The 15,492-nt window shown below is 34.2% G+C and overlaps 1 protein-coding gene across 2 annotated transcripts; it reads left to right on the top strand.

Moving 5' to 3' along the window:
• The first annotated feature begins 921 nt into the window (after positions 1-921).
• Positions 922-15,492, top strand: LOC132543943 (casein kinase I-like). 2 transcript variants are annotated; one of them, XM_060207498.1, is made up of 9 exons: positions 922-1,079; positions 1,192-1,267; positions 2,896-3,006; positions 3,183-3,331; positions 3,799-4,027; positions 4,345-4,515; positions 5,170-5,318; positions 5,870-6,014; positions 13,862-15,492. In XM_060207498.1, the coding sequence occupies exons 2-9, from the start codon at positions 1,192-1,194 to the stop codon at positions 14,086-14,088; spliced, it is 1,257 nt and encodes a 418-aa protein (XP_060063481.1). In that variant the 5' UTR covers positions 922-1,079; the 3' UTR covers positions 14,089-15,492. The 2 variants fall into 2 exon arrangements, with proteins under 2 accessions (XP_060063481.1, XP_060063480.1); XM_060207497.1 differs by lacking the exon at positions 13,862-15,492 and adding an exon at positions 9,012-12,694.

Raw genomic sequence — 15,492 nt, forward strand, 5'->3', positions numbered from 1 at the left:
AAATAGATTGTGATGTCATACTATGGACATTGACTGTACTGGGACGTCATGTCAATTGAAAATGGCGCCAAACCGCAAAGGTTGCCTCTTTTTTATTTTGTCTTCCATATTTTAGTTTAACTTTTAACCTAAATGCTATGTAACTTGTCTGAGTTATGTGATAAAAAGTATCATAAATCTGTTTTCAGTTCAGATAAGTTTTGTATAAAAACGTCTCGAAGTTTAAATTTTTGTTCGCCAAGACTCCGGAAAATAAATTCAGTGAAGCTTCTAGAACCTGTTTAATAAAATTTCAAATGAAATAGGAAAAGAAATAATATCCTTCATTTTTAATGGCAATATTACCTTTTCAATCGGTAATATTACCTAATCGTCATAGTGATATCACTCGAGTGAATAAAAGTTAAAACAGCATCCTCCATAGAAACGCGCATCTAAACAGCTCAATTTAGATCTCCCGAAACGTTTCTAAAAATGCAGGGATCCGTCATCAGATGACAGCACGGAAAGGTAAAACTGGGGCCTTATTGTAATAAGACTGAAAAATACGCTAGAGGGAGAAATAGAAAGTGTAAACCATGATGATGGGCCTTTGAAAAAAATCCTTTTATTGTAGGCTTAAGCTTAATCCGTGCTAACGTTATATACAGCCTAAAACTGCACTCAGTAACATCTTGCAGAAGAATCCCGGACTTCACAACATATATGCGTATACGGAAGTACGGATATTAAGTATGCTCTCACTCATCAATATACAATATCGTTGGAAAGATTGTCCGCAATCTTCAGGCGTTTTAAAGAATAAAGACTAATTTCTGTAAATCTAACCAATGTTGGGGCGTTTCCAATGTCAAAAATCCGGGCACTTTGAAACAGGAAATAGAATAGTGGCGCCTGCGTAATGATGTCGGGCAACCGATATCGAAGTAAATAATGGAAGTGGGAAGTGGGTAACGCCATCAAAATCCATTGCATCTAACCGTTAATTATGTTTAACGGAACTTAGTTTGCCATAATATTGTTACAAAAATATGTACTCAGCCGTTTAAGGAGCTCATTTTATCCTTTCCGGTGTAGAGGTAAGAATATTTTTGTCTCAAATGGGCATACCAGTCCGCTTTTGTTTGTGTTTTGTATCGGTCTCTTCGACTCGGAGAACACAATCTACATTATGACTTGCTTATCTTTCAGATGGAGCTGAGAGTAGGAAACAAGTACCGTCTGGGACGGAAGATCGGAAGTGGTTCGTTCGGAGACATTTATCTTGGTAAGAATGATTTTTACGACGATTAAACACGTCGGTGCAAGCTTCGAAATATTTTGACAGTTCTATGTCGAAGACAAAGTATATGATTCAACAATGAATGAATTTGTCATTTTACAATCCCTTCTTTGGTGAATCATCAAATGTTCACATAGAATGTCTGTAATATATCAATAGTCTCAAAATGTAAGATTACTTAACCTATTAATTGACATTTATACCCGTTTGTCTGGTAAAATAATAACCGGAAGAGGAAAATCGGACATTCTTTTTTCTGCTGTCAAAACAACCACGATTGTATAAAGTGTGTCTAGATTCATGGAACTTGGATAACGATGTGCTTGATATTGTTGGGTTTCAAATTGACATATATATAATGCCAGTGGCGGCGTTATCGTAAGATTTAAAGCTTTTGTTCTTTGGTGAACGTTCAATTCATTTAAGTAGAGGGGGCAAAACAACTGTAATGGTAAATGAAAACAACCACCCTGCCCCTGGTGGGGTTTGAACTAGAAACCCACGAGTCTCTAGTCGGACTCCCTACTGCTTGACCAGAGAAAATTCACCCTAGCTGAGTCCAGTAATTAGGTTACCTGTACTCTTGACTTCTACACTACTTCCCCCTTCACAAAGTCTTTGACCCCGAAGACGACAACAACATGGGTTCATTATCTCCTATGAAGCATCTCGATCTCCTATAGCTCCTACCCTTGGAGTGGTCAATCACACCAAATCTGTAATCAAAAGGAGCTATGAAAAAACACCCTGCCCAAAGTGAAGTTTGAAGGAGCAACCCTGCAGTCTCAAGCTGGACACTTGATCACTCCTCAGAAAGGAAATTCCCACTAGTTTAGGCTAGTAAGGCAGTCTGAACCCTTGATTTTCTACAATTCACCAAGTAGTCTTAGCCCATCCAAGAAGTATTCTAGCAATGTAAGAGGCTTACACGGCGTAAAAATTATGACAGGCACCCAAGTTTGTAACCCTAATCTTCGAAAAGGTGATATAACTAATGCAGACTCTTGGAATTTAAAGTCCATATTTTGATAATATTGAACAATTCTTCCTAATTGAAATGTTCAATGTTTTAAGCTTTCTGAAAATCAATGACAGAACCACAAATTCTTTTGATAAAAAATGGAATAAAAATTAGTTTTCCTTTCCCAATGTGAGGCAGATAAAACATCAACACTCTCTACTTAAGTTATGCACATAAATAGAACAGCATTGCATCTCATTTCACTACTTGTATTCATTTCATGTAGTGCATACATTTGTAGTTTGCATTGACTGAAACTGCTACGCTTGAAACTTGGGTAAAGAGCTGTGTAATCTCTAAATCAATATGTCAATGTTTCCTCTTTCTGTATCCGCTGGTTTGTTCACATTATTTTCACAGTTAATGCTTGATGACGGAATCAAAACCCAAAATAGACGGGTTTGGTTATAAGTAAGGTTTCTTTAACAAAGCTGATTGTGTCAACTCCTTAGTGGCTAATGATATTTATATGCTGTCAAACTAGTGTCTACCAATAGAGAAAGACAGAATTAAATGACCTCAGTCAGCTGTGAAATATTGTAGCTAAAAATGGGCACATTATAGAACATTTCAGATATTTTATCTATTTCAGGTACGGACATTTCAAATGGTGAAGAGGTTGCCATTAAATTAGAATGTGTGAAAACAAAACACCCACAGCTCCATATAGAGAGCAAGATATACCGAATGATGCAAGGAGGAGGTAATGATGCATTTCCAATGTTCTGTAAAACATTTTAATATGTTAAAAACTTGTACATGGGAAATTCCTGTGTTTTCTATTTATTTGCTTATTTTTTATTTGTACTCTCAGTTTCCTTTTCTGAATTTGATTATCTAAAGTTCTAGCTATTAAACAGATGAATTTCCTAATTTTAGTGGGCATTCCAACTATAAAATGGTGTGGAGCAGAAGGCGACTACAATGTCATGGTGATGGAGCTTTTAGGTCCAAGTCTGGAGGATCTCTTTAACTTCTGCTCGCGTAAATTCAGTTTAAAGACAGTCTTGCTACTGGCAGATCAGTTGGTATGTGATTATGTTAAGCTAATGAGAAAAGAGAACCGATTTTAATGTGGTAACACATACTTCGTAAGTTTACTAATTATGATTATGAGATGGTGTTGTATAAGAGACCACTCTTGGTGTCAGATCCCTAACACCATATTCTTTGAAAATATTAAATCATGTACTATATATTTGAAAATTAAATGTTTAAACCAATTTTACTGGGTTTAAAAGCATGACAAGTCATTAGTAATTGAAACATTTTTCTGTGTAGAATGGATATAGAGCAATGTACCTGGTTCATCTATATGTATGAATCTGTATATTGTGTAATGGAACAGGAATCCAGCAGGAGTACTGCCTACACAGATGTTATGCATTGTCTGTTATTTTTTACATGTATAATTTAGTGTTATGTAGAACTGATTTGTATAACATTAAGTTGAAATATTACAATTACCTTACATGTTTAATTTATTTCTTTACAGATAAGCAGAATTGAGTATATTCATTCTAAAAATTTCATTCACCGTGATGTGAAACCAGACAATTTTCTAATGGGATTAGGAAAGAAGGGAAATCTTGTGTATATTATTGACTTTGGATTGGCCAAAAAGTATCGTGATGCCAGAACACATCAACATATACCCTATCGGGAAAACAAGAATCTCACCGGCACAGCTAGATATGCCAGTATCAACACACATCTTGGAATTGGTATGTTCTATTCACTTGTTTTACGCCAAGATACCAGTTGCACCATTTACATTTCTGCATTATAGGTGACCAGTGCTTTATTCAGTGATCCCAGCTGATTGTCCTGGATTAGTGTTTATTACATATCAATTCCTGTCTTCAGAATTATTAATTCTGATATTGGAAATATACCAGTACATCAAAATACTGCTGTATATGTACATTGTACAGCTTGTGATAAACTACTGGAAATGGGTATAATAGTATTCAAAAATATTATTGATTAATTCTATTTAAAACCTGCATTGTTAAGGAACATTGTTTAATTATTTCTACAGAACAAAGTCGACGAGATGATATGGAGTCATTAGGGTATGTTTTCATGTACTTTTTACGTGGGAGCTTGCCATGGCAGGGACTGAAGGCGGCAACAAAACGACAGAAGTATGAGAGAATCAGTGAAAAGAAAATGTCCACTCCTATAGAGGAGCTCTGTAAAGGATTCCCATGTAAGTGGACCTGTCTGAGTTTTTAGTTTGGACTCAATAATCTGATATTAAAGTACTGCTTACTTCTCCATTTCCTAATGGCAATGAGTCAAAACGACTGTCATAATTAGCATCAGCAGTTAAATTTGAATTAATAGTGTTTATTTTAATAATGTTGCCCATTGGCCATTTTATTACCAACAAGCTTATCGCATATAAAAAAAATAAGGTCTGATGATTGAATCTCCTCAATTATCTATTGGGTCATTGTATTGCCATATTGTTAATTAAGTCATTTATATCTGATCTACAAACTCCTTTCTTATTTGAGGCATTATGAGGGTTAAAATATCTATAATCATACAAGTTCTTTATTATCAATTATTCAAATATTTTTCAAATATTGCCAGTGATTTTCCAAAACACTTGACAGGATCATTGTATTATGCCTAAGATTTCAAAGTTATTTTATGCCGCTATGTTACATGTGTAAAAAAGGACACAAGTTTTACTTTACATTTTCTTTATTTAATAATGCACCTTTTATTTTTGAAAAAAGTAATTAATCATAACTGATCAGGTTTTAAGTTTTTTATCTACAAGTTACAGTTCAGATCTTCTCAAGTGTGATATTTGGTTTATAATAACAGATACTACTTTCTTTTTGTTCTTTAGCGGAATTTGCCACCTACCTGAATTTTTGTCGGTCTTTACGGTTTGATGACAAACCTGATTACTCCTACCTTCGACAGCTCTTCAGAAATTTGTTCCATAGACAAGGATTCACCTATGATTATGTCTTTGATTGGAATATGCTCAAATTTGTAAGTGTCATGGATAATGGTGTAACTTGCTTTAAAAAGTAAGTGAAAACAAAAACAAATTATTGCTCTGTTTTAAATGTTTTAAGGTTTTGAATGTAGCTTCAGTAAAGTGAAATCACAAATCTAGCCTTGTAATATTTTGAAATCTCGTCATGTTGGATACAGATGTAAGTCACTCTCATACAAAAACAGCTGATTTAAATCTGTATATTTTGACGGAGTCATATTCATTTTCATTCCCACAAGATGGCAAATTAAGCAGAATTCAGTATACAAGTACAATGCTTCTACATGACAGATCTGGGTCTAAATGGGGTCTATCAGCTGTCAATTGTTTCTTTATAGATGAGTAAATTGAAGATAAAAATAATTGACAAACAGTTCTGAATTTTATTCTATTGAAACCAGGTATTGCCTTTTAATGACCATGAGGCCATGGTGATGGAGGCCATGTTGATGAATTATTATATGTCCTTTTGTTACCATGTCTACATATCAGGGGAATTTAAGGGTGTGTGTGATCTATAATACTAAAATGTTATGTTTTTTAGGGAACTGGTCGCAACAGTGATGTAGATGATCGACAGAAAGTGAGTTCATCAGCACGTCCACTGCATGGTACAGCTGTGCCTGGTGGTCGAATGAGAGGTGAACAGATGCCAGGACCAGGCACAACACCACCTGGGGACTTCACAAGTAAGTACTCCACACAGTTGCTTCATCCACTGCTGTCCTAATGTTGTTGACAATCTGTAGCAGATAAAGCTGTAACATCTAAATTAAGTTCACAAGCTCTCACCATCACGAACACCACTTTACCATACATGTAACTTGGCACAACTCTGGAACAACTCTTGACAAGATTCTAAATATCAATATGTCATGGAGTAAAAATTGCTAAAATTAACTCCATGGACATCCATTATTTTCGCCTGTAATCTCATAATTATGTACTGTGCAACTTTTAAACTTAGTTCAATAAAGATGCACAGATTGATAAATGTCATTGGTCAACTTTGAATCAGTCATTTAACACACAGGTAAGAAATTAAAATATGGTTTATGTCAGCCATGATCTGTATATTTTATTTTTTCAGTAGATAACAAAAGTCTGTGAAATTCAAGATAAAAAAATCTTGGATGTACTGTTTTTGAGAGAGGATTCAAGTAATAAATGAAAATTTGAATATGATGTACAACACACACTTCTGTTGTTTTTCATCCTTGAGCACTTATTTTATTCTCATTGTTAGATTATTGAGAGTTAAGGGATAAAAAAATTATTGAATATGAAAATTAATTACACTTAAGAATTTTTTTCTTGTTATTTGCATGGATTCATTATTGTTATGAAGAAATGATCTTGTTAGAATAGAGTTAGATCATTTCATGTAAGGGTAATTCCAGAAACAATATATGGGGAGGAGACATCTTATATGATTTAACATTGAGTACTATAGAATAATCAGAATTGGATGTTTATCACTGGTAGGGCAGTGATGTTGCAGATATCTACTCTTGCATATTTATTTCTGGAAAAACCTTCTTTGATATTTATGTCTTGATTTTGGTGAAGGTGTCTAAATATAATTGGACAGTTACAATATACAACACCAATATGAATTATGATATATTTTCTTTGATACCTTTGTGAATTTGATGTTAGACCAATCAACATGAAGTTATGTTAGATTTGGTAGAATCAATTATGATCATTTATCAGCTGGCATTGATTGGAGTCACAAACAAGTATGCTAAATGATTGATGATCATGCATGATAGAATAGATAGTGCATATATGGATCAAGCTCAGCAAATATTACCAATAATATATATATTAAATGGTACAAATCTAGAATCAATTGCTCCTGTGCTTTACTTAATTGTGTATAATTCCCATTCTTACAAAGTAAATAAGTTTATGTTGAAATGGAAAATAACTTCATGTAATTATCTGTCAAAATATGTATTGTATCAATCTTTGTACCAGATGATGTTGACTGGGAAGGAGGTGGTGTACTTAACCTGATTTTAATTTAAAATTAAATTTTACAAGATAAAATAATTATGACATAAAAAAGGGAAAACTACATTCAGGGATGAATGTTAGCTGATTATTATATGTAAATTGAGTATTAATAGTTGTAGTGTGTGAACAATATAAGAACATTGTTTCATTACCTTCCAGTTGTGTCCTCAAATTGCATATTCTTGTAGCTTAGAAATGGTATCCAAATTAGACAAAATGCCTTTTTGGCTGTCCCTCTTTTAGGAATTTTATAGTTAACAAGATGAAAAATTACTGCAGTCAGCACTTATTGTTATACTGTATTGTAACTAAAGTTAATTAGCTGTTTCTTATCAAGAGGGATGGGATATATAAATGTGCTTTTCTCAGATTTGTATTTGTCTCTTTGCATTGTATGTTGAGTAGGAGTTTTGACTTTAATGCTAAACATGGAGAAACAAACTTGCATTAACATGAAAGCATTTTAAAAGCATATCCAGTTTGGGTTGGTGGAAGGTTTTGTTGTCTTTTCATATGCTAGAAGTATTGGAATGATGAAAAACCTGTAAATCATGCATATGTATGTAGTATAAATGTGAAAAAAAAAATGCATTTGTGGTTATTTATGAGGATGATTCTTGCTCATTGCCTCTCATACACATCATTAGACACATTTCATATGTGCATCATAATTAATATTTCATTAGTGTATACATTCATTATTGCCTTTCATGTGTAAATTGACCGTTGTATTTTGTGGTTACATTTATTATAACCTATCTTCACAAAATATGAATGATATATTTATGCAGTAACAATGTTGACACTATTGTCCGCGACACTGACAACCTCTTAATGATGTACAGGCTACAAATCTGCATGGTTGTACTTGGAGTCTGGCAGCTACTGGTGTAGAGCTATGTAGTCCTTGTCCTTCCCTTGGGAGTATGCATGTCCTCTAGAAACTACATATAGTAGATCTCTGTCCACTGTTTCTGGACTGGTGACCTCACTTTCTAGTCTGTACTCCTTGGTGCTGGCAATTGTGGTAGCTGATACACATTAGCTGTTCAAGAGCTACGTTCTCAGTGGAAGCACTAGCAGTGTAGTGTGCAGTTATTGTAACAAGGTTGGATGCATGCAAATTTCAGAATAGTTGATGGAATTTGATGAGAAAGTATTTGGTATATTTTGGGGCTAGTAGAGATTGACCTTGTTTAAATCAATTGTGCACATTTTGTTTACTGCTAAACTTTTGATATTTTCCTCCACCCATGTGTTGACCTCAGTTTTTCAAAGTTAATGCAACTGCAATGGTTCTTGGACTTCCTTTCCATACTTTTCCTATCCCACCGCTGTTTATGTTTTCATGCATGGCTTTTATTCTTTTTGGTTGTTGCTTAAATTTCCTTTGTTTAAAGTACATTTGTATTTTGAATAAACTAAATGCAACTAGTGCCTGTGTTATTTTATTTTTTGATTCTGTTTTGGTTTTCCCAAACACCCTGAACTATTCTCTGCATGGTTTTTGCACATGGTGCATGGTTTCTTCTCTTTATTTTCTCTTTTTAGTTTCTTTTTCCTCTTTGGTTCTCCTTTGAGCACTTCAAAATTTTGGACTGATTTTCGGATCTCCGAAGTTGTAATGGTTTGTCAGTCTTTCTCTTTCTTCTTCTTTGTCCTAGATGTGCGAGCGTCTTCCTCACGCACAAGGGAAAGAATGCCAACTCGCCTATCGTTGGCCACCCGTGGGCAAGAGTCGAACGCTGATGTGGTTGTTACAGACAGTAAGATAAGTGAGAGTAGACTCGCTACTCCATCTTCAGGGGGAAGGATAAGCTTTAAGGGCTCTAGCTTGCCGATCCCTGTAGGGAACCCCAGTGACAGTGCCAAACTCCGCCGCATAATGCAGGATACACGCCCCCACAATGTTCAGCTGAAGCCCAGACAAACTTGAGAGATTTTTTGTGGTGTTCAGGTCGGAGGATATTCTGATGTGTGTGCCCATCCTCTTGGCAGTGAAATAATTTTATTGGCAAGAGGAAAATACATGTGGCCTTTAGGAAAGTGTGGTTTGCCACCAAGTTTAGTTATTGATATGTACAAATATACACAGATGATGTATAGAAATTGAAATATACATGTGTGTAATGTGTGGACTGAGAGAAGTATGGTATTGTGTTATGTAGTTTATGCTAATTTGGATCTAGTCAAATTGTTAATGATGTATGTTTGTGTACATGCACACACATCACTAGTGGCATTTTTGGTGCTCTTGTACAACATTCATCAACAATAGTTTCCCTCAGATGTTCAGTGAAGCCATGAAACTTGATGAGTTGTTCCAATCACCAGAATTTCTTCATGAATCATTAGTATTTATCATGAATGGATAATTATTTCTGTGCACAATGTACTTTGAGTTGCAGTGTGTTGTGCTAAGTACATCACCTGAATAAATAGGATTAGTTTAAGTTTCTAACATTTACTTAGATATAGCTGATTTAATTCTTCCCTCTTTCAATCTTAGTTGTGATTCCCAAAAGTGTCAGGAAAATCTCTTGACTTGTATAAGAAGTGTACACGGCATCTTAGATTGGGTAATAGTATTGATGTCTTAAAACAGCAGACAGAAGTCTATGTCTTTAAAGAAAATGGATACAGAGAGCTGAAGTGCTAAGAAAAATATAAACTTACCATACTGGTAAATTTCATTCATTTAGTATTTTTAAGCTTTTTAATGAACTGTAATCTGTGTCCCTCACATAGTTAATGAGTGATAATTTCTGACCGTCTGTCATATAATGCTGTGGTTATCCAATTGTGAACAGCTTTAAATATTTGTTACAATATACTCTCCACCAAAGCTGATGTATGAATAGATAGGGGTGAAAACAAGATTCCATTTTCTCTACTACGTTTTAATACAGAATTTACTGGTACAAGTGTAAACATCTAATCATAAATGTGGAGCACAGTAATATATATCAGACTATGGAGAAACGTCATTGATAGTTTATTGGCAGATTCCTTACATAGCAGAAATTATGATCTAAAATAAATACTATTGAATAGCAAAATAATTTGCTATCTAGAATAAAACTGAAAAGAGTGACTAGTCCAAACGTTTAGCTTGACAAACTGATTGTAATTAGCTAAAAGATGTTTTACTCTATAAATGACACAGCCAGTCCATTGCTAGGGTCCAGGTATTGTTTACACAATTTTGATACTGTGAAGATTTAAAAGTTCAAAGGGGAAACCCTATAGTGAGTGTGATATGATTTCTATTATAAGTTAGCTATGTACTGTAAATCACTTAGATTTTGCTAATGCTTTATATCTCGATCTCATCTATGCAGACATATTCACAAAAAGATGAAATCAGGAATGCTGAACTAGAAATGACTGAATTCGTAAATAGCTGTTCGAGACATGGCCGCGGAAACTGTTAGCTTCAAAATGGCCGCCATTGAGCTAAATAAAGTCACGTTACTATACCTGAAAAGTGATTCGGACATGTGATACATGCTGTGTAAATACTGAATTATATCTGCTGGAGTATTGGCTAGTATGTAGACAAAGAAACAAACATGAAAGCTTCACATGCTTTTTGTTTAGAGAGTGGGATGACAGGACTTAAATATGCCAGACGTGCTGGTGCAGTTTTAAATGTACAATCATGTTTATAGTAATTATACAATAGTCATCATGACGGTTTACCTACTTTACAATTCAATAAACTCTGTTATTATAAATATTTTATCACTTTTCGAACAAACAAAGATATAGCATTGAGTAAATATATGTCTTGCAGATTTGTTTGTGATGCTACAATAAGGTATAAATACTTTCAACAGATGTGTCTGTAAAAGCAAGATGATGACTGCATAGCAAGGATGTCATTAATAGTGTCATTTAAATAATCTCAGAAGAAATTTTTAGTCACGATTGGCCCTCCTTGTGTATTAATGTGAAAATAAATCCCATGCAAAATGTAAGTGATTTACAGTTATATAGGTGATAGAAGCTGGTACAACATCACTTATGGTGTAGTATTTAATAATGTATTGAATAGATTGTTATATTTGGATGAAGTAATCATTAAATTTGGTCTGCTAAACATTGTTACTGTGCTGATTCCTATCATTTCCCATTTGTTTGTACTTGACTTTAGCCTGCTAGCTACCCATTTATTGTCAAACATGGCAATATTCATCCAGTTGCTTCATTTGTCATCACATTTACCCATGCTCAGTTCTGTTTGATTCCTGTTTCACCAGATTCTGTTGACTATATATGTATATATATATTTATATCTATGTAATACCAGGTTTGGCAAGCTCAGATTGATCATCTGTGTTCCACCAGATTCTGTCAGCTATCTATATTTACATTCATGTTAACATTCAGGTAATACCAAGCTCGGCTAGCTCTGATTGGTTATCTGTATTCCACCAGATTCTCTCAAGTATCACCATTTACATCCATGTAATACCAGGCTTTGCAGGCTGTGGTTGATCATTTGTTTCGCCAGATTCCATCAAAAATCTATATTTACATCCATGTAATACCAGGATTGGCTAGCTGTGTTTGTTCATTTGTCTTTATCTATAGCACCAGGCTTGCGTATATATATCATGCTTCACAAGACTTCCTCATCTTGTGAACAGTGACAGTTTATTTACCATCCTCATCAACCTCATGTTGTTGGATACCTTTGTCACTTTGAAGAGCTATGGCCTGCATTATAGATATCATGACATATCAACAGATATTGACACTGTTTTCAAATACTCTGAATGCTAACCAATTCAACACAATTTGTAAAATTTATTTCCACAGTGAGCTGAAGTTCTGTACAGCAAAAATGTTGTTCTAAATTGGTTTTGTAGTCGGCTCTTCTGCTTTTTATTTGTTGTTTCTGTGACTGAGCCAGTCATTCCCCAGCTGTCACCATATTTTTCATTTTATGTGTTGGTTCTTGACTGTGTAAGGTAAGATCTCTGTAAGACTATGAGCTGGTTTTATGCTGGAATCAGATATGATTTTTACACATTTAAGATTTATATGGTTAACCTTAGTAGTTAAGGATATACATATTGTAGTCGATGATGAGAGTAAATTATAGCTTTCTAGGCAGATTAATTAATCATTAGTTAGAACTGGCCCATTATAGACAGTTATAACAAGAAAGAATTAATGAATCATATAGAGGGTAAGTACAGAACAAAATTCATTTAAAAACATGTTCACATACAAAATCAAAACATTGTCCATAGTCATATTGATAGGTAGAATGTAAATGGACAGGATGTGTTTAATGTAAATGATGGAACAAATGGAAAAAATAAAAGTTGTTGAAGTATTTCATTGTTGTTTATACCTCCCAGATGTTTTACATTTCTGTAGTTATCATATTATAGAATGGCTTCAATCTGTCGTACCTAGACTCTCTATTAGCTCACACACATAACTCATCCTTTGTTGTTAGGTCTTGTAGAATTTCTTCCCCCCCCCCCCTCTCTCTCTCTCTCTCTCAGGAAAATTGTCTTCTTTTTCTTTTTTTTTTTTAGTCAAAGATCATTGCCTAAATGGTTATAATTTTTATAATGACTTTGTATTAATTCAACTTAACTTAATAATTTGATCCCTGTTTAAAACAAAATCCTTGGTACATTAGGTTAAGGATAGTACATGTATATTGCCTATGCTAAATGTTTTTCCACCAGAAAGAGAGGATGCTCTTGATGTTTATATTTCATCATGTGGGATGGAAATTTTAAGTATTAACGTTTTCACCCCACCACATGAAATTCATCAAGAAACAAGATATATTTATTACATTTCTCTCATTTTTCATTAATACAAGTTTCAATTTTCATTATCTTAAAGTTTTCCCAGTGATATACATTCCATCCAAGACATAAATCTTCACACAGTTTAATGATCATCAAAATAAACAGAAGTTATAATTTCATTCCATTTTATAGGGCACTGTATGATGATTAGATACCTCAATGAATTGTGAGAGCAATGATATTTCACTGATTTAGTGATACTATACCTACCTCCTGTTGACTTCTTTGGATAATAGAAGACAAACGGCAAACTCTCAAGAAGGAAAATGCTAACATCTAGCTGAATTCTGATGGGTTTTTGGTCAAATGAACAATATTTACAGCAAAAACTGTGCTTGTAAAGCTCAGTCTTGTAAACAAAGTTTCAAATAATTAAAAACTTGTTTGAGTCATGGTTATAAGTATTTTATCATCTTTTATTCGTACATCCTTGCTTACCATTCCCAAAAGGGTACGGGAATGTTCTGAAGTAAGTTATGAACGATATTTTGCATAGGAAATTTTAATATAACAACTGGTTATCTAGCTAACATCAAATTTATAAGGATTTTTGTTTGACCTTTAAATTGATCATGATGACCATTTGGCATTTAAGTGTAGATCGTTACCATATTATTTCATTACATTTCTTGATGGTAAGGATAATGTTTAATCTATGTGCTATATATTTGTAGCGGAATCTCCTCGGCCTTTCTCAAGGGATCGTGAACGAAGGACAAGTAATAGACTTCACAGGGGAATTCCTACAGGAGCCGAGGCACAGCGTGAGGCTGCACGGGTGTCCACTGCTCCCATGCAGCCAGGTATGATGCCAGTGAACTCTGCCATGCGGCGAGGAAGTGCTTCTAAAGATGGGGAAGTACCAGCCCGGACTGGCTCCTCTCGACATACAAGGAAATGAGACTATTGGTTTAAGACCGGTGCGGAGATAGAAAATAGGTCAAGAGTTCAGCTGATGCAAAGTCCAAAGCGTTGAAATGGATTTGATACAAGGGATGAATACTTGCCTTGTCTCATCTCTCTTTAGGCCTGATAAAGGGGTACTACAGGCTCCTGAAAGGGATCATGACATCTGAACCATTTTGTATTTTGAAAGTCGTACACTCTGTGGCAGTTGATCATGTTGATAACATCTACTGGTTTCAGTAGATGATTCATGAATTTCAGTTGTATGTGAATTTGTGATTCTGAGACAGTTCCAACACAACAGCTAAAAAAATTTTAACATTTAGTGCCAAGTTTTATCTTTTGTTTGGAAATCTTTGTTTTGCTTCTCTGAAAAACAACATAGACAGCTGTGGCAATAGTTTGGGTTGATGAGTTGCAGTGTGAAGTACGTTACAAGTCTTGATTTTAAATTAATTTTAAAATGTAGCATTATTGTGATACAATGTGTTGGATTATGATAAAGAAAGTGATCATATTTCTGAAATACAACTTTAACAAGAAGACTTTATATTAACGTCCAACAAACAGTATGAAGGAAACATTAAAAGAGCATGAAGGATGTTCTTGTGGTTATTTTATCATATACATATTTAGAGATGAGTGGGAAGAAAGATTTTATTTGTGGAATGAAAGGTTTTGGTTGAATGTCATGTTGTGTGTGATGTATTCCTGTACATAGATCTACAATTCCTTATCCTATTTTTTTCGCCAATACTGTGTGTAAACGTACATCAAAGAACTTCAGAATATTGTATGGACATATCTACATGTGTATATTTATTATTGACAAAATAAGGATTTCTGAGATCTGTTTTTATTGGAGTCTGAAATGTGTTTCTATGTTTCTGGACGGTTTAACTGCAATCTATTGGAATGTGTGGAAGAAAAGTCAACATTCTGAATAATGAAGTTATATTCTGTGCATGCTCACATTGCATGATTTTAGTTTGTTTATATATATGTAAATCACTTCTGATGAAAAGAAATATGTTTGGTTCCAGTTGACTTACTAACAATGCTGTTTCAGGAATCAAAGTTAATGGGTTTTTATCAACTTCTAGTAGTAAACATAGTAAATTACTGTATTTAAAAAAAGCCATTTCTTAGCATATCTTAAAGGGCTGGCAGGGTTGTAATAATAGGCTATTAATAGCAGACTAGACCAACTGAGATCTTCCAATAATTCATTACTTTATGGAAAAATGTTGAACCTTCCATTTTAATAAAGATGAAACTAGCTTCGTGTTTATGACATTCTCAAATAAGAACCAGATTAGTTCCAGATCTGGCAAGATTGAAATCAGGATTTCAGTATACATGTGTCTAATGAATAATGAATAAAGTGAATAAAGATTCA

The sequence above is a fragment of the Ylistrum balloti genome, unplaced genomic scaffold (assembly GCF_031769215.1).
Source record: "Ylistrum balloti isolate Yb309-2 unplaced genomic scaffold, AGI_CSIRO_Ybal_v1 Utg369772, whole genome shotgun sequence".
In the NCBI taxonomy this organism is placed as follows: domain Eukaryota; kingdom Metazoa; phylum Mollusca; class Bivalvia; order Pectinida; family Pectinidae; genus Ylistrum; species Ylistrum balloti.

Excerpts from the sequence above, each read along its gene's own strand:
- LOC132543943 (XM_060207497.1), top strand. The coding sequence starts at position 1,192 with ATGGAGCTGAGAGTAGGAAACAAGTACCGTCTGGGACGGAAGATCGGA. Across the intron at positions 3,007-3,182 it reads CCGAATGATGCAAGGAGGAG|TGGGCATTCCAACTATAAAA; the intron begins GTAATGATGCAT and ends TCCTAATTTTAG. Across the intron at positions 3,332-3,798 it reads TGCTACTGGCAGATCAGTTG|ATAAGCAGAATTGAGTATAT; the intron begins GTATGTGATTAT and ends ATTTCTTTACAG.